We start from the raw sequence: 23475 nt of genomic DNA, 5'->3' as shown, positions 1-23475 counted from the left end.
ACTTCGGAACAACATCTACTAACCGTTTTGAGGCAGGAAATTACTTTAACCTCCAACGGCGAAAGCAAATCTGCAAAAAAAAAAAAACCCTAATTTCAGATCTGGAAATGGGGGTTTAGAAAACGGAACGGTGATGAATACGGAGGAGTAGGGAAGCATGGGGGTGTGGTTGGAGAAAGAAAACTTGCCTTAACGAGTTTATCGGCGGCAGTTCTTAATGTCGACGGCGCCGGAGCAGAGAAACGGAAATCGCCTTTGAGTTTTTTTTTTTACACGAACTTTTCGACGGTTTTTTTTAACGGGATCTGTAATTCGTATATATAGTCTGGTAATTCCGTATGGTTCGGGTAAGTTTTGTCCGGTAAAGTTGCTAATTTTCCGGGGTCTAGGTTAATTTACCCGGTTAAGGGCAGTTTCTCTTGGTTAAGGGAAGTTATTCCCGGTTTAATCTCGGTTAAATGTCCGTTAGGTTAATTTTTACGGTTTAGTAGACTTCAATATCGAAGTCTACAACTTTTAAAACCTAAATAATAAATTTACTTCTACTTAATTTTAAAACATACATTTCCATTTACCAATGTGAAAAAATAATTTTTTTTGCATTTGGGTTACGATTACGGAATTTATGATTGTAAATTTCATACCAAAATAATTTTTTATAAATTTTTAAATTAAATTTACAGATTTAATTACTTAGTAGACTTCATTTGATAGTAGACTTCAGTTTTACTTTAATAAACTTCGTCAGGGAGAAAACGGTAATTAGGACATCCGTTTTTTGTTTACTCATACATGATTAAATGGTCTTTTCACTACCCTTGTAGGTTATATCTGCTAAATGTTTTTTCAGGGGTCTACTTTTGTATTCAAAATCAAGTTTTGGGTTATTTTTAGCAAAAACCCCTTAAAATAAATCAAAGTAGTTAAAGATTTATATGGGTTTTATTTGGGTTTCAGGAGGATTTCGTGAAATCTCAGTGGAAGAGTTCGCAAAAGTTCTTATGCACATTCTCTCTGATTTGAAGAATCTTTGTACTCAGCTATTCAGGTCAGCTAATATCACCAACGAGGTTCCAATATTGAAATAGATTGACTGTTTCAATGCTAGAGAGGCTCCAATCAGTTGTAGAAACAGTGGACAAATGTTGACAGAGATTGGGGAAGCATTTCTGGAGAGACTCGAATCAGTTGAATTGAAGCAATAGTGGAGATCCTTAAGGAGGGCAAAAAGTAGGTCTGCTTGACGAGTTTTTGTTTCCTCCACGTATAGCGTCTATATTTTCATCCTACATTTGAGGGTTTTATGTTTACTTGGATTGCTATTCAAAACCAAAAACAAAAAAAAATGTTTACTTGGATTATTTTCTAAAAGGCAAAATATTAAAACATTTTCGTAGATTATGTTATTTATTATTATTATTTTTTTCATGGATTAAGTTATTTCCAATCAAGCGTTGAATGTGCCATAACTTACGTGCCTTCGTGTAATGCCCAAGAAAAACAATTGTAAATCTATTTCAAACAACCATCCATTAGATTAAACCAAAACTTAGTTCTGAGAAAGAAGGCAGAGATATTTCTCCTTCTTGTGGTCTGAAAAGATATTGCATTGCCTTCATGTTAGCTCCTAACACAAATCTTAGGCAATTCATTAACTAGCATGTTCAAGTTCAGGATTGAAATCTCAATAGTTATTAGCAAAATACAAGACATTTGGTTTAGCTAAATCTAGAAAGAAGAAGGATTTTTTACTATACTCCAACATACCTGACGCACTCTCCAAAACGAAATTTAAATTCTTGGCCTATCAACGAATGAACCAATTCAAATCAGGGCTATACTGTCAAAAAAATCAAGCTTAAAAGTCCAGGTGAATCCGGTGCTGGTAGGATTCGGCTTTCAGTCCAAACTGCAAGGAGATCATCGACCATTACCTCCTGCTAAAAAAATATGGGTAATACTTCAGGCTAATCCGATGATACCAAATTTACATATGATATATTTTAAAGTTAGATACAAGCGTTTTTTACTAACTTGTCCGATTGTATATTGTTTGTGCATGGTGTCTTTCATTTTCTTAAACAATTATTTTCGAATATGTTATACAACTTTTAAGTGATTTCGAATGCTTTATTTGAACATTAAATATAGGATGACCAATTTGAATAGTGAACAACATCACAGTAAAGTATCGATACCTTATTCCTACATTAGATGATATGCTTGATAAATTGCATGGTTCTAGCATCTTTTCTAAGATTGATCTTAAAAGTGAATATCATCAGATTATGATGGAGGGTGATGAATGGAAACCTGCATTTAAAACTAAGCATTGTCTATATGAATGGCTTGTTATGCCATTTGGTTTGACAAATGCACCTTGTACATTCATGCGACTAATGAATCATGTTCTTAGAGTCTTTATAGGCATATTTGTAGTCGTTTACTTTGATGACACACTGGTTTATAGTAAGAACCTAAAAGAGCATGTAGATCACTTGAACTCTGTTATATGCAAACTTTAAGAAATGCACATTTTATACAAATAACCTTGTGTTCTTAGGTTTTGTTATGAGTGCAGATGAAATTACGGTCGACAAAGAGAAAATTAAAGCCATTAGAGACTGGCCAAGTCCCAAAACAGTTAGTGAAGTGCGAAGTTTTCACGGTTTAGTGATAACATCGTATTTTGACCACTTTTATGGATCGTTTTGAAATACTATTTCTATAATTTTTATTGCTTTCAAGTGTTTTTATTATGTTTTTCTAGTATTTGTAGTTCCAAAACTTTTTTCAGGAAACCTAGGGAAAAGCTTAACAAAATGGATAGAAGACCAGATTTTCAGCTCAGAGTCAAACCGTCAGAAGTTCACCCTCAAATGAAGACCTTCTCACCGTCCGATCCAGATAAAATTTGGAAACCTCAAAGATGGAACTATCATCTTTCCAGCACACTTTACAGCTTGACAATCCAATGGTTCAATCAAAAGTTACACGAAGAGCAAGATATCCCGTAAACCAGGCGGTAAGCATTTCCACACGCGGCCAACAGCCTTTTCACCACGGTCAGAAGCTATATGACCGCGGCCAAGCATCCATTCACCGCGGCCACATCCTTTCCGACTGCGGCAAGCCATCTCTGATTTAGAAGGCCCATTTCTGAAGCCCAAGTCATTTTCTCAACCTCAATTCCGGAACCCTAGAGACCATGGAGCATTGGAAACTATAAATACTTATCATTTAGGTCGTTTTTAGAGAGAGATGAAATACTTTAGAAAAGATACAACTTTAAGCTCTTGTTTTAGGTTTAGGGAGAGAGATCTATCTCTTGAACCCTTTTTGTTTCTCTGTTAATTTTGATTTCCGCTCTACTTTTTAATACTATGTTTTTGCTTTCGTTCATCATGTCTGAGTAGTTTTATTGTTGGGTTTAAGAGATTTTCGATGAGGATTTCATTAGCTATTGAAGTCGAATCCTAGAACTTTATCTTCTAAACTTATTTATAATGCATGAGAGTAGCGTCACGAACAACAATCTAATCCCGGTTTTGGGTGTTGCGAAAATTTTCATTTGAGGCCAGATCTAGTTCGAGAAGAGCAGATCAACCATAGGAGTGGAAACCTACGTATGGGAGAGCTGTGAATATTGATGAGTCTTAAGCTTACCGCATCTTTTCTTTTCCAGGGCCAGAGTGGAAACCTACTGGTCAGGGTTGAGAGAGATAGTTGGCTATGATCACGACAGTGGCGTATTCATACGTTCGTGATTCAAATTCTATAAGTTTTAGCTAGGATCTTACTAAATTTACTTTTTAGCAATGTTTTGAATCGTTCATCCCCCAGAGAGAATTTCTCTGAAAACCCAGCGCCTTCTTTTCTATAGATTTACATCGATTTCCATTCATAATTTAGTCTAGTATTTTACTCTTTCAGTCGATTTTCATACAAGCAAATTAGGTCTAGCCGTTTTCTCGTTTTTAGTTGATTTCTTTAACTTTAGTTATTAGGTCATGTTAATTCCCGTATTTTCCCGTTAAGATTAGTTTTTACGTTTTAAAGACACCACCAAAACCCTTACAAAAATTGCCTGGTTCTAGACTTCCTTACTTCACATTTTTTTCGAAGGTTTTTGCAGGAAAGATTCTCCTTCCCTGTGGATTCGATCCCTAAGTACTACAATTGATCAGCTGTGCACTTGTGGCTATTGATTTCATTTAGGGTAAAACTTGACAACCCTAACACACGACCACATCACTTAGCAGGCTTTTATAGAAGATTTGTGCGAGAGTTTAGCACCTTAGCCGCACCCCTCACTGAAGTAATCAAAAAGGACGTGGGTTTTAAATGGGGAGGAGAACAGGAGAAAGCCTTCCAAACCTTAAAAGACAAACTCACTAATGCACTTCTCTTAGTTTTACCTGATTTTCTTAAGACTTTTGAGATTCAGTGTGATGCTTTTGGTGTTGGAGTTAGAGCAGTCTTGATGCAGGAAAAGAGGCTTGTTGCATACCAAAAGGACCCATGACGCGATCCAGGGCCAAGAAGCTGGCAGGGGCGGTTCAAGCTGTGCTTAACGGGATCAAGACCGGACCAGGCGACCCAGCATCACCAAGGGTTGTGACCATGCTCATGAACGCCGGCTGTAACTAATCTGGTCCGGGTGATGGCTTAATACTCTTTTTCCTTACACCCGGGTTTGTCCCAATGGGTTTACCGGGTGGGGTTTTAACGAGGTTAAGTTCATTGCCCACTTCTCGACCTAGGTTTGTTTACGGTCTGGTTCATGGGATGGGAGTCCTAAAGTCATTTTTGGTGGAGCAGCCCAAGAGTCATTCCGAGACCACTGAAGAGTCATTCAACGCTTTTAGTCTTTCGCATTTATTTTCTTTTAATTTCCTAAGTGCAACCTTTGAGCTACTTTGCCTTCTATATAAGACCTTTGTATCCTCATTTGGAACTCATTCACTTTCATCTTAATAAAATTTCGAGATTTTCTCTTTGTTCTTTTGAGAACTCTTTTCGCTTCTAAGGTGGTTAGCCTCTTGAATCTTTTCATTTCGGTTTATTGAGTTCTTCTCATCGGACTCAACGCAGCCTTCGATCCATCTAGTTTAAGTAATTCGTTCAAGTAGATTTAGGGGTATCAGGATTTTCAGGAACTCGTTCTCACGCCTGATCATCTTAGATCTGCGGATTCTTAACTCGGTGCAGCCATCCCCTTTGTTTGTGACGATCACCGCGAGTTTGGGCCTAGGGATATTCGGGAGTTCTCACTCTCACGCCTTAGTATCTGCTCCGTGCATCCGATCTAGCCAAGGATCTATCAACCTCCATTGCGCAAGTGTGTCCGGTCTTAGGAGATTCGTATCAAGCGGTATCAGAGCCACACATTTGTCAAATGCGGTATTATCTATCTTTGTCTCTTTAAATTTCATCTTCTCTTTCTTTCTTCTGTAACTTCCAGATCTATAAAAAAAACGAAAAGTCAACAAAAAAAAGAAAGAAAACGAAAAATCAAAAAAAAGAGAGAGAAAGTGAAAAGTCAAAAAAAAAAAAAAGATATGTTGAAACAAATTCTTTTCTATCTATCTTTTACTTGGGATCGTTGGTTTTGAAGTGTTCTTGAGTGCTACATCTTGTTTTGATATAAGTTCTGATTAGAACCGAGAGAAATCTCTTGTGTGATAGTGAGATTATTGCGAGTGTGAGTGATTTCAAGAGAGAAACACCCAAGTGATGAAATTTTGATACTAACATGTTTGTTCTTTTTGCGAGGTACCAATTTTTATGTCATCGGGTTTTTATTCAGATTCAGGCGGAGAGTGGAACTACTACACCTATCGAGATGGAAACCATATCCGGTGGATCAATCCGGAAGAAATGGACGAAAAGCTCAACCAAATCACTGAATTGATGGAAAGCATGAATCAGCGAATGGACCGGTTGGAGAGGCAACCACGACAGTCTGATGGAGAACAAAGTAGTCACCAGAATCGAGAGTAGCCAGAACATTTGAGAATGGATCGAAATCAGGAAGAGGTGCTAGACAACCCCTTTTATGATGATGGCCACACGTCTGGAGCAAGCCGACCCCGACGACGGTACGACCAAGGTGCTCGCCGAGGTCAAGGCGGTCAGTTCCGCATGTAGGAGCCGCACAGACAAAACCGTAACCGGCAAAACACAGAAGACGAGGACCGCGTTCATCCATACCAACGGAACGAGCAGAATGATCCAGGCCATGACCGAGGCCGACCTGATAACGACCTTGCTGGAATGAAACTCTGAATACCACCGTTCTACGGGAAGAACGACCCGGATGCCTTCCTGGAGTGGGAGAAGAAGATCGAGCTGGTTTTCAGGTGTCAAAATTTCTCCGAGCAAAAGAAGAAGAATTTGGTCACGGCTGAGTTCCACTATTACGCGGTTGACTGGTGGGACCAGGTAGTGACTAACCGAAGAAGAAACGGGTTTCCGACCTATTTCTACCTGGGATGAGATGGCGGCCCTGATGAAACACCGATTTGTTCCAGCCCACTACAACCGAGAGCTGCACACTAGACTCCGACGGTTGACTCAGAGAACAAAGACCGTGGAAGATTATTTCCAAGAGATGGAACGGCTTATGTTAAAGGCCGATGTGGATGAAACAATGGACCCGACCATGGCCCGATTTCTGAGTGGTCTGAACCGGGAACTACAAGACCGGATAGAGCTAGAGGAGTACGCGAGCTTACCTGAGATGCTGCACAAGGTCATATTGGTGGAACAACAGCTTAAGAGGAAAGGAACCTCTCGGCCCGCTTACGGAACTAACGCCCGTCTAACCTACCGAGAAGACAAAGCCACTTATTCGGCCAGATCCGACACACGACCTAAACCAGATTCTAAGCCAAGTTCCTCCACAGCCGATTACCGAGGAAAAGCCGAGGCTACACCGGCCAGGACGCGAGACATCGAGTGCTTTAAATGCTGAAGTAAAGGGTATTATGCGAATAAGTGTCCTAATCAGCGTGCAATGTTGATTCTTGACTCAGGTGAGATCGTGTCTGAGGGAGAAGAAGACACCGGACCTGAGTATGATGTGGAAGATGCTGAGGAATATGCGGCTGAGGGAGAACTGCTTGTTGCGAGACGAGTGCTCTTAGCTCAGGAACCGGTCAGAGAGAAAGACCAACGAGAGAACCTGTTCCACACACGGTCTGCTTGTTGCGAGACGAGTGCTCTTAGCTCAGGAACCGGCCAGAGAGGAAGACCAACGAGAGAACCTGTTCCACACATGGTGTTATGTGCTAGAAAAGGTTTGCAGCCTTATCATCGATGGTGGGAGTTGTACGAATGTTGCTAGTACCACTATGGTGGAGAAGCTCGGTCTGGAAACATGCAAGCACCCTCAGCCCTACAACCCCCGTTGGTTAAACAATCAAAAATAGTTAAAGGTGACCAAACAGGTATCGGTCCCCTTGTCCATTGGCCGATATGAAAACCAGGTCGTGTGTGACGTATTGCCTATGGAAGCAGGCCATATCCTCCTAGGTCGGCCATGACAGTTTGATAAGAAGGCCATCCATGACGGATTCACCAACAAGCACATGTTTGAGCACCATGGCCGAAAGATAACCCTGGCGCCTTTATCACCACGAGATGTTTATCAAGACCAGATAAAACTTGAGCAAGGCAACAAAGGAAAGAGTGTTGTGAGCGAATTCCCAAACACCTCCACTAAATGAGAGCTTGAAAGAACCCCCAGAAAAAGCCTTTGAGAGAACACCCGTGAGCAAAAAAACTCTTTTCGTGAGACCTTGTGAGCTTAAGCACGCGGTATATACCAAACAATCTCTTGTTTTGCTAATGTTCAAATCTGCTTTGGCTAGCCTCACTGACCCACAGCCGGATTTTCCGGACAGTGTCTTACCTCTTTTGCAGGAATTTAAGGACGTTTTCCCGGATGAGAGCCCCAGCGCTTTACAACCAATATGCGGGATTGAACACCAGATAGATTTTGTTCCTGGTGCTTCTTTTCTTAACCGGCCCGCGTACTTAACTAATCCTGTCGAGACCATGAAGCTACAAAGACAGATCGGGGAACTGATGGAGAAAAGACACATTCGGAAAAGCATGAGCCCCTACGCGGTTCTGGTCCTGCTCGTGCCCAAGAAGGATGGATCATGGCGCATGTGCGTTGACTGCCGGGCCATAAACAAAATAACGGTAAAGTATCAACATCCCATTCCCCGTTTGGATGATATGCTTGATGAACTTCACGGGTCTTGCCTGTTTTCTAAGATAGATTTAAAAAGCGGATATCACCAAATAAAGATGAAGGAGGGAGACGAGTGGAAGATAGCCTTCAAGACCAAGCACGGTTTATACGAACGGCTTGTCATGCCTTTTGGTTTGACCAACGCGCCCAGCACCTTTATGCGACTCATGAACCATGTCTTGCGATCTTTTATAGGTGTCTTTGTTGTCGTATACTTTGACGACATATTAGTTTACATCAAAACTTTGGCCGATCACTTAGAACACCTACGGTTAGTCCTAGAAGTACTTAGGAAGGAACAGCTCTATGGTAACTTGAAAAAGTGTACCTTTTGTGCGGATAGTGTCGTTTTTCTAGGTTTTGTTGTAGGAGCTAACGGAATCCAGGTGGATGAAGAATAGATCAAGACGATTCAGGAGTGGCCCAGTCCTAAGACCGTTGGTGAGGTCAGGAGTTTCCACGGCTTGGCCGGGTTCTATCGACGGTTCGTTAAGGACTTCAGCACACTCGCCACCCCACTCACCGAGGTCATAAAGAAAGATGTTGGCTTTAAATGGGACGCGGCACAGGAAGAAGCTTTTCAGCTCCTAAAAGACAGGCTTACTCACACCTCTTTACTCTCTTTACCCGATTTTACTAAGACTTTTGAAATCGAATGTGATGCATCAGGTATAGGTATCGGTGAGGTCTTGACTCAGGAGAAGCGGCCCATAGCTTATTTCATTGAAAAGTTGGGCGGAGCCACATTGAATTACCCCACGTACGACAAGGAACTCTATGCCTTCATTCGCGCTCTACAGACTTGGCAACACTATCTCTGGCCAAAGGAGTTTATGATCCATACTGATCACTAGTTGTTAAAACATCTTAAGGGGAAACAAAAGCTGAACAAGCGGCACGCGAGATGGGTTGAGTTCATTGAAACCTTCCCTTATGTCATTCAGTACAAGAAGGGAACGGACAACATCGTGGCCGACGCTTTGTCTCGGCGATACAGCCTGATCTCCACTTTGGACGCCAAGATACTCAGCTTTGAGATGATAAAAGAGGCTTAGTCCTCTGACCCCGACTTCCAGGAAGTTTATCAATCCTGATCTAAATTTTTTAATGGCAAATATTTTAGAAATGATGACTTCCTGTTTTATGAAAATCGATTGTGTATACCAAATGTTTCACTTCGTGACCTTTTGGTTAGGGAAGCACACGGCGGTGGCTTGACGGGACACTTCGGAGTTACTAAGACCCTCAGCGTGGTCCAAGACCATTTCTTCTGGCCACACATGAAAAGGGACGTGGAAAGAATCTGTAGCCGGTGTGTTACTTGAAAGTTTGCTAAATCCAAAAGCCAGCCACCAGGTATATATACGCTTTTACCCATTCCTAGTTCACCTTGGACCGACATGTCTATGGATTTTATCTTAGGCTTACCAAGAACTAAAAAAGGTCGAGACTCGGTCTTTGTGGTTGTAGATCGATTCTCGAAAATGGCCTTTATTCCTTGTCATAAAACAAATGATGCATTTAATGTAGCCGATCTGTTCTTTAGGGAAATTGTTAGGTTGCATGGCGTACCTAGAACCATAGTCTCTGATAGGGATACCAAGTTTCTCAGTTACTTTTGGAAGACTCTGTGGTCCAAGTTAGGTACTAAGCTATGTTTTTCCACCACCTGTCACCCCCAAACCGATGGACAAACCGAGGTAGTGAATAGGACTTTGTCGTCTTTGCTTAGATCTGTCATTAAAAAGAACCTCAGGACTTGGAAAGACTGTTTGCCACATGTAGAGTTTGCTTATAATCATGCGGTGCATTCTACTACTTTGTTTTCTCCGTTTCAATTGGTTTATGGCTTTAACCCTCTTATCCCACTTGATCTTTCGCCTTTACCATTGTCTGAGCATGTGAGCATGGACGGTAAGAAAAAGGCCGAGTTTGTGAAACAGATGCATGAAAAGGGCCGAGTTTGTGAAACAGATGCATGAAAAGGCCAAGCAAAATATTGAACCAAAAACGGAGCTGTACAAGAAACACGCTAACAAGAGCCAAAACAAGAGAACGTTTGAACCAGGCAATCTAGTGTGGGTCTACCTAAGAAATGATCAGTTTCCTGAAAAAAGAAAGTCCAAACTACTGCCCCGAGTGGATGGTCCCTTCACAGTCCTAGAGCGGATCAATGACAACACCTACAAACTTGATTTGCAAGGTAAGTATTCAGTAAGTTCTAGTTTTAATGTTGCTGACATACTTCCTTATGTTTCAGATGGTCTGGACTTGAGGACAAGTCCTTTTCAAGAGAGAGGAGGGGGGGGATGATATGACCATGGACCCAGAGCATGACCCAGATAAAGAAGTCGAGGTTCCGGAAGCTCACTTGGCCGTACCAGAAGGACCCATGACGCGATCCAGGGCCAAGAAGCTGGCAGGGGCAGTTCAAGTTGTGCTTAATGGGATCAAGACCGGACCAGGCGACCCAGCATCACCCAAGGTTGTGACCGTGCTCATGAACGCCGGCTGTAACTAATCTGGTCCGGGTGATGGCTTAATACTCTTTTTCCTTACACCCGGGTTTGTCCCAATGGGTTTACGGGGTGGGGTTTTAACAAGGTTAAGTTCATTGCCCACTTCTCGACCTAGGTTCGTTTACGGTCTGGTTCATGGGACGGGAGTCCAAAAGTCATTTTCGGTGGAGCATTCCAAGAGTCATTCCGAGACCACCGAAGAGTCATTCAACGCTTTTAGTCTTTCGCATTTATTTTCTTTTAATTTCCTAAGTGTAACCTTTGAGCTACTTCGCCTTCTATATAAGACCTTTGTATCCTCATTTGGAACTCATTCACTTTCATCTTAATAAAATTCCGAGATTTTCTCTTTGTTCTTTTGAGAACTCTTTTCGCTTCTAAGGTGGTTAGCCTCTTGAATCTTTTCATTTCGGTTTATTGAGTTCTTCTCATCGGACTCAACGCAGCCTTCGATCCATCTAGTTTAAGTAATTCGTTCAAGTAGATTTAGGGGTATCAGGATTTTCAGGAACTCGTTCTCACGCCTGATCATCTTAGATCCGCGGATTCTTAACTCGGTGCAGCCATCCCCTTTGTTTGTGACGATCACCGCGAGTTTGGGCCTAGGGATATTCAGGAGTTCTCACTCTCACGCCTTAGCATCTGCTCCGTGCATCCGATCTAGCCAAGGATCTATTAACCTCCATTGCCCAAGTGTGTCCGGTCTTAGGAGATTCGTATCAGATGTGGATAGAATATGCCAACGATGTGTTACTTGCAAACAAGCAAAGTCTAAGGTTCAGCCTCACGGTTTGTACACTCCTCTACCTATTCCTAATCACCCTTGGACAGATATCTCTATGGATTTTGTTCTTGGTTTGCCTAGGACTAGGTCAGGTAAGGACTCTATTTTTGTTGTGGTTGATAGATTCTCTAAGATGGCGCATTTCATAGCTTGTAACAAAACCGATGATGCATCTCATGTCGCTTATTTATTCTTTAAAGAGGTTGTTCGTTTGCATGGCATGCCTAGAACTATTGTGTCTGATAGAGATACCAAATTTCTCAGTTTCTTTTGGAAAACTTTATGGTCTAAGCTAGGAACTAAGTTGCTATTCTCTACTACATTTCATCTGCAAACTGATGGACAAACTGAAGTTGTTAATAGAACCCTGTCTACATTTTGCGTGCATTAATTAGAAAAAACCTTAAGACATGGGAAGATTGTTTGCCGCATGTAGAGTTTGACTATAATCATTCATGTCACTCAACTTCTAAATTTTATCCATTTCAAATAGTTTATGGTTTCAACCCTTTGACACCTTTGGATCTAACACATTTGCCTTTGAATGAAAGAACAAGTATAGATGGAAAGAAAAAGGCTGAGTTGGTGAAACAGATTCATGAGAAGGCTCAGGCAAACATTGAGGAGAAGACAAAGCAATACGTCAAGCAAGCCAACAAAGGGCCGCCGAAAGATAATCTTTGAAATTGGAGATCTTGTGTGGGTACATCTGATGAAAGAGAGGTTTCCAAACGAAAGAAAACCCAAGCTTATGCCTCGGATTGATGGACCTTTCAAAGTCACGAGAAAGATAATCGATAATACCTATCAGATTGATCTCAAATGAAGTATAACGTGAGTTCCAGTTGTAATGTTGCTGACTTAGCTCCTTTCATTGCAGATGATCCAGATTTGAGGAAAAATATTTTTCAAGAGGAGGGGGATGATGTAATCATGGACAGCAACATAGATCAAGGAGAGCTTGAACCTGAGGATGTACTTGAACCTGAGGATGGAAAGCTTGTAGCTGAGCAAGAGGAACCTATGATCATTCCAAATGGACCTATGACCCGATCAAGAACCAAGAAACTCAAAGAAGCCGTAGGAGACATCATCAAGCAAGCTTACAAGACGGTTCAAGAGGGAAAAGAGTATACATCAAATACATTGATTCTGCTCCAAGTTCAAGATGGCTAAGTGAACTTGTGATCTAATCTTGTACTCTTTTCCTATCTCTGGTTTTGTCCCAATGGGTTTTCTAGAGATAGGTTTTTAATGAGGCAAAATTAGATCACTTATTTACCCTAAGTTTATTAGCCCAAACCCACGATAAGTTTTGGCCAAATGAAGAGAAGAAGAGCCAAATTCAAATTCAAACTTGACAGCTATTATTTTGTGTATTTCCGAAACTCATTTATGTTTTGGCTGACTTGTTCTTCTTTATATTGTCTTGTGTTTTCATTTGTAAAATTCATCTTATTTTTTATCAAATCTCTTTTCAATAAGATCATTTATTCTTTGAACTTGTAGTTTTAGAGTGTGTAATATCTTTTTAGCAAAACCGATTTCAAGGTATGTCATATTTTTAAGATCACCCGGAAATATTAAGAGTCTTCCATAACTTTTGTGTGACCCTTCAATTCATTTCCTTGTGCTTGACTCCTTGTATGTCTAAATCAAGTTTTATCCGATTCAGTCATTACAGTGCCGGTCAAAGGAATATCTTCACCAAGATCATATCAGATATTATAGGAAAAAAAATGTTGTTTTAGATTATAAGGTTTTCAAATTTTAATGCAAAACTAATATATATTTTTTGTCATTTGTATTATGGAGTTGCTTTATCATGGGTTATGGGTTGAATTGTGAATTCAATTCTTATTAAAATTGTTTTCTGTAATGAAAGATGTCGTTTACTGAATTTTATCAAATTTGTAAATTGTATCATATTTTTCTTTATAAAGAAAAAACTTTATATTTCCCTAAAGTGACAACAACTTCAAAATTGATCTCATCAATCTCAATCCATCGGAAATTGATTTCTAATTAATTATTAGTGTTCATCATCGATAGAGAAGTTGTTTGTAAAACTCAGATATTCTCATTAATGAAATCAAGAGTTTGTTACATGGCTTTATACATATACTCACTAAACTAACCGAATCTATACCGAAGTTAAATAGATATAAACCGGACAATTCCAGAGCCCTTACCGATCCTAATATTCACACGTATATGACTAAGTATGAGTTATATACAAACTACACTCTAATAGCCCCCTTCAAGATGGAGGTGTAAAGATATTAACAACTTCCATCTTGCGTATAAGATCATGAAATGTAGCAGGGTGTAAAGCTTTGGTAAGAGTATCAGCCAATTGGTTTCCGATCTTCACATACATGGTTTTCAGAAACCCTTCATCAATGGCTTCGCGAGTCTTGTAACAATCCAGTTCCACATGCTTAGTACGCTCGTGAAACACAGAATTATTAGCAATATGAAGTGCAGCTGTGTTATCACCATAGAGATAAGCAGGTGGGGTAAACGGAACTTTCAAATCAACTAGTAGACGAGACAACCAAATGAGCTCTTTGGTGGCCAAAGCCATGGCACGAAATTCAGCCTCTGCAGTGCTACAGGAGATAGTGTTCTGTTTCTTTGACTTCCAAGACACCAATGAATCACCTATGAACATGCAGTAGCCCGTGACAGAACGTCGAGTATCAATGCAGGATGCCCAATCAGAGTCGGAGAATCCCCTGAGATCAAAGTTTTGGTCTGCAGCATAAAAGAGACCTTGACCAACTGTGCCTTTCAAATAACGGAGAACTTTGTGAGCCGCCGTGAGATGAAGATCGCGTGGATCATGAGAGAATTGACACAATGTATTGACCACATAAGAAATGTCAGGTCGTGTAATCTGGAGATACATAAGCTTCCCCATCAGTTTCCTAAAGGAAATAGGGTCATCGAGAGGTATACCTTTGTCTTTGGACAATTTGATGCTAGGATCCATCGGAATGGTGGATGGTTTGCAGGCTAAGAATCCAGTCTTTGCCAACAGCTCCAAAGTGTATTTCCTTTGACATATGGAAATGCCCTGTTTCGATCTTGCAATTTCCAGACCCAGAAAATACTTTGCCGTGCCAAGATCTCTGAGCTTAAAATGAGAAGCTAACTCTTCCTTAAAAGCATGCACCAAATCATCATTATTCCCAACAATAAGAATATCATCTACGTATACCAATACTCCGAGGAAGACACCATTCTTGCTCTTGATGAAAAGAGTATGACCACCAACAGACTTTTCAAATCCCATGCCACAAAGAGTAGATGAAAGCTTCAAAAACCATTGTCTAGAAGCCTGTTTGAGACCATATATTGATTTATGAAGTCGACAAACAGCTTTAGGAGGTAATTGCTCATCCTGTAAATCGGCATATCCTGGAGGAATCTTCATATATATCTCCTCATCTAAGTCACCGTTGAGGAATGCATTAGAGATGTCGAGTTGGTTGACTGACCAGTTCATCTTTGCGGCAAGAATGAATAGCATCCGAACAGTAGTATGTTTAGCAACAGGGGAGAAGGTTTCTTCATAGTCTAGACCTTCTTGTTGCGTATAACCTTTAGCGACTAACCTCACTTTATACCTCTCAACACTTCCATCCGCATGATGTTTGATTGTAAAGACCCATTTACAACCTATAGCAACTTTGTTCGGTGGTAAAGTGCAAACACTCCATGCATGAGTCCTTTTCATAGCCCCAATCTCAGCTTTCATCGCATCACAATAGACCTGTATATCCTTGGCTTCTGAATACTTTTGTGGTACAATGTGGTTGGTGATAGTATTAATAAAGGCTCGAAAAGGCTCAGATAGATATGAGTAAGAGATATAATTGGATATGGGATATAGAATAGTACTAGTAAGGTTATAGCAATGAAAGTCCTGCAAGTGTTTAGGGATTTTCTTTTGTCTGCGAGACTTAGACTCAGAAGGAGTAAAAGCCTCAGAAGATAACACATCATTAGTTGTATGTGTATCAGAAGATGATTGCGCTAGAGGCAAATGTTCATCATGGGAAGCAGGAAACTGTAAATGAGGAAAGAATGCTTTTGTATCATCCTTGATGTTGGAAGATACAAAAGGGTAAATATCCTCATGGAAAATGACATGCCTCGAAATGGAAACAGCATATGTCTCTATATCTAATAGCTTGTAGCCCTTATAACCAGCTGGATATCTTAGAAACACACAGGCTCTAGCCTTATGTCTACCTTTTGGGGATGTTGAACTGTAACACAAACAACCGAAGTTCTTAAGAAACTTATAATCAGGAGATTTGCCAGTTAACTTTTCATAAGGAGACTTGTTTTCAAGTACAGGGCTCGGTAGTCTATTGATTAAAAACACTGCGGTTAGGACACAATCCCCCCAAAACTCTAAGGGAACATTAGATTGGAATAATAAGGCTCTTGCTACATTCAATATATGCTGATGCTTTCTCTCAACTACAGAGTTTTGTTCAGGAGTTTCCGGACATGAATGATATGCAACTATGCCTTTTGAATTAAACAAATCAGTGAACTTCAATTCATGAGCATTATCAGATCAAACAGACCTAACATTAGTTCCATATTGAGTTTCCACCATTGCAATGAAACTAGGAAAGATATGCAATACATCCGATTTAGATTTCATTAGGTAAATCCAGGTTGCTCTGCTATAGTCATCAACTATTGTCAAAAAATATTTGAAACCATCAACAGTAGCAACAGAAAAAGGACCCCATGTGTCTATGTGAACAAGTTCAAATGATGCTTTACAAATGTTATGTCCAGAAGGGAATGGTAAACGTTTTTGCTTGGACAAATGACAAATATGGCAAACATGATCCTTTTTATTCATTCGTTTTGAAACATTCAAATGTAAAACATCAGAAAGCAAAATCGATTTTGTTTTGAGATGGATGACCCAATCTCGAATGCCAAGTATGAACATCAGCCAAGACACTAGAACAAACAGGTGGAGATGAACAGATGGTCGAAGTACCTTTTAAAGAAACAACATGACTAGACTCATTGATATCCAGAATGTATAAATTTCCAACTTGACTACCGTGACCAATCGTCAATGCCTGTGTAAGTTCCTGAATAAACCATTCATCAGATGTGAAACTGACTTTAATACGCAACGTCTTAGTCAAAACACTGACACTGATGAGATTGAATTTAAACTCAGGTATGTAAAGCACATTATGCAGAGAGATAGCATCAGTTAATTGAATGAATCCTATGCCTTCTATCTTGACTGTATAGCCATTAGGAAGAGTAACAAAGGTTCTATTTAGCGGTCTATATCCTGTGTAAAGGCTCCTATTGTGAGTAACATGATGAGTAGCCCCGGAATCTATGACCCAAGCTCTAAGAGACACAGCTGGTTCCGTAGAGATAGATGAAACAAGCATGTCATAATAAGATTTAGAGTATAGATCCAGAAATGTACCTGATATCTGGGAGACAACAGGTACAGAGTTTGAAGTCGAAGCACAATCTTTTCAGGTATAGATTTCGCAGATGAATTCTGAAGCTTAGAACTTAGATAAGAAATCATGGTTTGGATCTGATCCTTTGACATGTCCTCATAAGAAGACTCAGATCGATCACATTTCTGCTCTGTTTGGTTCAGGTATGGTGTGGCTGCAAGGTTCGTGGCACCGACAGTCTGAGACTTCTTCCACTTTGGACCAGAACCCGGAGGGTACCCATGCAATTTGTAACACTTATCAGCCGTGTGTCCCATCTTGTGACAATGAGAGCATTTTGGCTTTTGAAAGCCCCCTTGAGCTAGAAGGATCTGAGACTGATCACTGATTGGAGTAGCTTGAGTCTGAAAAGCAGCCGGATTAGAAAAGGAAGGTTGAGTTGATCCTCCAACAAATCTTTGGCTCTCGTCTTGATCAAGCATGTTGTATATGTCAGTCAATCCAGGTCGAGGTTCATGTTCAAGATCTGACCTCGGATATTAGCAAAGTTTTCATTTAGTCCCATAAGAAACTGTATGATCTTGCTTGTTCCAGCTTCCTCCAGGAGTTCCTTGACATGGTCACAATTACATCTCTTAACGATGGTAGTTTTAGTGTTTGCTAACTGCTCCCACAGAGTCTTCTTCTTCGTGTAGTATGCAGATAGATCTAGATTTCCTTGTTTAAGAGATGTAATAGCCTGTTCCAATTGATACTTCCTGGGAAGATTACTGACTTTGAATCTCGAGAAAAGATCAGTCCACATTTCAGCTGCATCATCATAATAGAGAATGCTATCGTAAATTTCCTGATTCACTACATTCAGTATCCACGTCTTAACCATACTATTGCATCTACTCCAGATCTTAAACAGATCATCATCAACGTTAGGTCGCGGTAGAGATCCATCAACAAAGCTAAGTTTATTCTTTGCATCAAGACTCATACGCATAACTATTGACCAATTGTTGTAATTAGATCCATCGAGAGTGTGAGTAACGATAGAAAGACCTGGATGATCGGCGGAGTGTAGGAAGAAATGACTATGAACACTGTCATACGATTCCTGCTTGGAACCAGATCTGGTGCGTCGATTTGCGAAATCCATAGGTGGAGTCATCGTGATGTCTTCGTTTGGGAGAAAAGCATCAGCGGTTGATTCGTCTTGGACCTCAGCTCGACCATGAGTTTTCTTGCCTTGTTTCGCCATCACAAACGATTTGAGCTTCAATGTGTCGAAGAATCGAAGAAATTTGAACTCCCAAAGGTGATTCAAGCGCTTCAAACGTCAATCGCAACACAGATTCCGATTCTTATCGAAGTTTAAACGGTGAAAACAACAACAAAATGAAAAATCTGAGCGAAAACGAAGATGAATCACAGAGATTTGAGCGAAAAGAGCTCTGATACCATATTAGTGTTCATCATCGAGAGAGAAGTTGTTTGTAAAACTCAGATATTCTCATTAATGAAATCAAGAGTTTGTTACATGGCTTTATACATATACTCACTAAACTAACCGAATCTATACCGAAGTTAAATAGATATGAACCGGACAATTCCAGAGCCCTTACTGATCCTAATATTCACACGTATATGACTAAGTATGAGTTATATACAAACTACACTCTAATATTAATGTCTTCAGATTTCACAGAAGACGTCGATAAGGGTTTCGAGAAATATCACCCCTTTGATTCAAAAACGCGTTTCTCTTTTTTTTTCTCTCTCTCACGTTTGTAGAGTTTGTGTTATCAATTCTCTATGTCGAATCCATTCCCAAGATACAAAGGAAGAAAAACTGAGATTATTACATTCATTTTTTTTCGTTTTCTACTTTTACGTTTTATATTTTCGTGAAATGGGTTTTGACTTTTGGGTTAGCAATCCATATCTCATTTTTGTTTAGCTAATGATTTGTTTGTTGTTTCCTCCTTGAAATTCTGGAAATTTATAATAATTGATAGTTGCGGTTTTACTAGGAAACTTCAGATATAGTGAGGGTCTGTTTGTTTCACGCATCTGGATGAAGGTGAAAATCGATGTTTGTCTAGTAAATAAAATGATCAACATTCAGATGAATCAAGTGAGTTTTAAAAATTATGGACATATTTTCGGGATCATCTGGCTAATCTCATATGAAACTGATTCAGTAAAAAAAAATGAAATATTGGTTTTTTTTTTGTTTATCGATGAAGCCGACAAATTTTTTTTAATAGTATGGTTAAGTTGTTTGGTACGCAAGAATAAGTGTTTGGTATAAATGAGAATGTTATGTTTGTCAACCAGTTTTTTTGTGTCATTTTAGAGAATTGCCCAAAAAAACCTAGATTATCTCGACAATTCTCTTCTCCGATATTCAACTCTCACTCTCTTATCCGACATTCATCTCTCACTCCACTCCGGTGACCTGCTTCTCTATCCGGAGAGTCACTCCGGCGATCTGATCCTCTCCCCCGGCGAGCCGCTCCGGCAGTTTCTCACACAGGCAAGCTTCTCCTCTTTCTTTTATTCAATTTTCTTTTAGCTCTTAGCTTTTATAGACATCGATTGAGGCTCAATTTCAATTTCTTACTGGATTTTAGTCTTCTGGGTTTACTTGTTTATGCATCAATTGTTGTTTCGGTTTTAAGTATGAACAAGTATGAGGTTGTTGTTGAATCAATGGTTCTAATATATAGTTGGTATTGGTCGTTTATTATTTGTGAATATAGCGGGGTTTGAAGAAGTCATTCAGAAATATAACTCATGTGCTTTGCTTTTATTGGAAAGGTTATTATGTGCTTTGCTTATTTAGATTACAGTATCGCTGAAACTCTAACTTATGCCTTTTGATTCTTGTTCATTTTCTCTCATCTCATCTCAGCGTCTCTGTTTTTCTCATCTCACAGTTTATGCTTAGAACTGCTCGTATTTGTACGCTTTTAATCGTATGTGTGTTGTTGTTGTTTGAACTATCGGTTGTTCTTTATTTGAAGCATATGTATTTGTGTTTTGCAACTTAAGTTCTAAGTCTGACACCTGTTTATAGTAGCATGTAATTAATCTTGTCTCCTCTTCTTATGTTTTATAGCTTTATAGCTTGTTTGATTATCGTTTCCTATGTTTATACTGTTCAGAATCATAGTTTTGCTCCTTTTGTGTAGATAGTTGCTAACACTTCTTAAGAGAAACAGTGACATCCATCAGTGGTACTGATGTGAGTATCTTTCCCTCTAAACACATAATTTACTGGTTTTGTATTGTTAATGTATTTGATTCTTTAGAACCAAGAGTGTCAAACTGTTTTATTTTATCTAGGATCTTGGGTAGTTCCATTTTCATGTTTCAAGTGATGATGCTGCTTAAGTGCTAATTAAGGTCATGTTTCGGAATCAGATATTGTCCTGTTGTTATAAGTGACTATCTTTATGTGATCTTTGTCCTTGTCTTTCCTGTCTGTGATGTGTTGTGCGTAAATGTTTCTAGTTTGATACAAATTTGTTTTGATGCTGTAGTTGTCTTTGCTGATTGTTCAGAAAAACCCAGATGCCAATTGTTTGTTGTAAGCATTGATTTCTAAAAGATCTCATTTTTAGTCTTGGGTGTTTCTCACAGTGAGAAAACAAGTTAAGTGTTCCTGAGGAGTAAAAGAGAGGAAAAAAGAGAATGAGAATAGTCGGGTTAACAGGAGGCATATCGTCTGGGAAGAGTACAGTCTCCAACCTCTTCAAGGCTAGTGGCATTCCCGTTGTTGACGCTGATGTCGTTGCTCGAGTAAAGTCTCTGCCTTTTTGCAATTTTTTATCTTTCTTTATTAGTTAGCTCATCATAGTAAATTGGCCATATCCTAGATGCAATCTAGCTAAAGAGAAGTTAACAAAAGCTGCGGAATTGTGTGTGTGTTTGCTATATAGAATGTATTAAAGAAAGGAAGTGGTGGGTGGAAAAGAGTAGTTGCAGCCTTTGGGGAGGAGATTCTGCTTCCTAGTAGAGAAGTAGACCGGCCAAAACTTGGTCAGATGGTGTTCTCATCCGATTCCAAACGCCAACTTCTAAACAAGTAAGAAACTGAGAACTCCCCTTATTTTTTTGTTTATTGGATGAGATCATGAAAATTGATTGCTGTTTTAGGCTTATGGCTCCGTACGTATCAAGTGGTATCTTTTGGGAAATTTTGAAACAATGGGCAAAGGGAGCTCAAGTGATAGTTGTTGATATCCCGTTGTTGTTCGAAGCAAAGATGGATAAATTGACAAAACCCATTGTAGTTGTGTGGGTCAGTGAAGAAACACAACTCGAGAGACTGATGGAGAGAGATGGACTTAGTGAGGAAGATGCAAGAAACAGAGTGATGGCTCAGATGTCGTTGGATTCGAAAAGAAGCAGAGCTGATGTTGTGATCGATAATAATGGCGGTCTCGACGAACTCAACCAACAGTTCAATTTGGTTTTGTCTGAAATCAAAAGACCGTTGACATGGACTGAGTTTTGGCGTTCAAGGCAAGGAGCCTTCTCGGTCTTTGGTCTGCTTACTTCAGGGTTCTTTGTTTGCAAACAGCTCAGTATTGGATCTTAGCAACTAATCAGAATATTGATTGGGTTGGCCACACATGGAGTTGAAGATTGATAACTTATTATAGAGGTTCTGTTTCAAAACAAAACTTCCTTGTGACTTAATTTAAATAACGATTAAACTTTTGTCTCCAACAATAATTGATTTTCCAATTGTTATGTTATTACGTGACGATAACTCTTTTGGTACTGAGTTATTAGGTTCGGTAGAGTGCAATCTAATGACCATATGATATCAGATTTCGTTCCATGGTTGGCATACATCTAACCTAAGCTAACCTAAGACTAAACATGAACCATCGTGGTTCACTATTTCAGATTAAACATGAACCATATGATATCAGATTTCGGTCCATGGTCTGCTATTTGACCTTGCTCTCCTTTGAGAATCCTCTCTCTTCTCAGTCGCCCACTACAAAACTGTTTACATCATCCATGATGAATTATCAGTATGGTATATATATATATCGTAGAAAAATCAAGTAATAAAAGTTGAAACAGTATCCACATAAGTACACATATGTTATAGTTTTAGTATGCTATATTGTAGTACAAAGTTTCCAATAAATTATAGTTGATTGAAGTCACAGAATACGGCTCTATATGTGATGTTATCAACGAGCTTTCTATTGGCTCGAGATCCATTTTAACTTTAAGGGGAAAAAGTGAAGTGTCGGTTTTATCTACCTGAGAAAAAAAGATATCTCACAAGGCTTGCGAATATAAGACAAGATATGACATGTTGTGTCACAAATCGTTGTGGGTGCATATGCTCAAGCTCAAGTATAGATGAAGAAATAAAAACCTTAGTTAAGATAATTTTAAATTAAAAAATATTATCATGATCACATGCAAAGTACACTTGTAACGTGTCATCTGAAGACAGTTAGATGGAAAAGGAAAGAAACTCCATAAGAGGAAACCCAAATCTTGTTTGTCTACTTCATAATTTTTTAATGTAAAGGTATATATATATAAGGGGAAAACAGAGTGACAAAAGAAATGAATATTTTTTTCTGAAACTGAAGTGACCTTTCGCAATTTGTCAGCCTTTGTATGTGTGGGAAACGCATTTTGTGGTTTATGGGTCACCAACATTAACATTTCCAAATATGGTAAGTCCAAAGAATAATATTAGTTGTTTTGGGATATATTCTTTGCAATACATCCACACACCTAACAGAGAATATATTTCCTTTTCCTCATATATTTGAAATTTTATTACTTTTCTAGAAATGTTAAGTTTTCTTGTTACCCTTATTGCAAAAGTTACATTTAGATTTATAAACGGAATAATGACACTTGAAGTTTCTATCTTTCTTTATTTTTTCATATAAAAAATACTGAACAACGAAAGCTGTGATTCATGGTGGACACTGACACTTGGAATAAAAAAAAGGTTCCTTTTTTATTATAGTTTTTATTAACATTTCTCTGATGGTTAATATATTTAATAAATTGGAGAAATCTCATGCATGTATAATTGAAGAATTCTTAGGACCATATTGGTAAATCTGCCACTTCTGAGCCACTCATAGGTTCGAATGTTTTTAAAATATAACGCACAAATTCTTTTTTTTTAGTGCTAAGGACGGACTTAAGGAACTTATATAAAGCTGAAAAAAAAATATTTTTAACGTGTAAACTAGTTAATATAGCTAGATAAAACCCGTACGTGGGAGCAAAATCTGTTCTTCTTTTGCTAAATATGATAACTGGACCAAGCGAAATCTTAATGTTTCGAGATTAGTTGTTAAATGTATCTACCTTCATAAGAAAAACAAATGTACTTTCAATAAATACAATTAAATGTGACATGTACACTGCTTGTAGACGTCGATCTACATC

At 39.1% G+C, this 23475-nt stretch overlaps 2 protein-coding genes across 4 annotated transcripts; one reads left to right on the top strand and one right to left on the bottom strand.

Moving 5' to 3' along the window:
• Window positions 1–17530: 17530 nt before the first annotated feature.
• Window positions 17531–18283, bottom strand: LOC112081440. The gene has a single exon (XM_024147884.1). The coding sequence runs from the start codon at window positions 18281–18283 to the stop codon at window positions 17531–17533; it is 753 nt and encodes a 250-aa protein (XP_024003652.1).
• Window positions 18284–19394: 1111 nt separating this feature from the next.
• Window positions 19395–21805, top strand: LOC18026635 (dephospho-CoA kinase). Of its 3 annotated transcripts, none has more exons than XM_024147957.1 (5): window positions 19395–19561; window positions 20224–20272; window positions 20671–20829; window positions 20970–21115; window positions 21187–21805. In XM_024147957.1, exons 3-5 carry the CDS (start codon window positions 20722–20724, stop codon window positions 21629–21631), a joined length of 699 nt encoding a protein of 232 aa, XP_024003725.1. In that variant the 5' UTR covers window positions 19395–19561; window positions 20224–20272; window positions 20671–20721; the 3' UTR covers window positions 21632–21805. The 3 variants fall into 3 exon arrangements, with proteins under 3 accessions (XP_024003725.1, XP_024003724.1, XP_006409759.1); XM_024147956.1 differs by having other exon boundaries at window positions 20220–20272; XM_006409696.2 differs by lacking the exon at window positions 20224–20272.
• Window positions 21806–23475: the final 1670 nt, after the last annotated feature.

The sequence above is a fragment of the Eutrema salsugineum genome, unplaced genomic scaffold (genome assembly GCF_000478725.1).
Source record: "Eutrema salsugineum unplaced genomic scaffold, Eutsalg1_0 scaffold_10, whole genome shotgun sequence".
Lineage (NCBI taxonomy): Eukaryota > Viridiplantae > Streptophyta > Magnoliopsida > Brassicales > Brassicaceae > Eutrema > Eutrema salsugineum.
The sequence above is the reverse complement of the archived record's forward strand: the minus strand, read 5'-3'. Positions and strand labels throughout refer to the sequence as shown.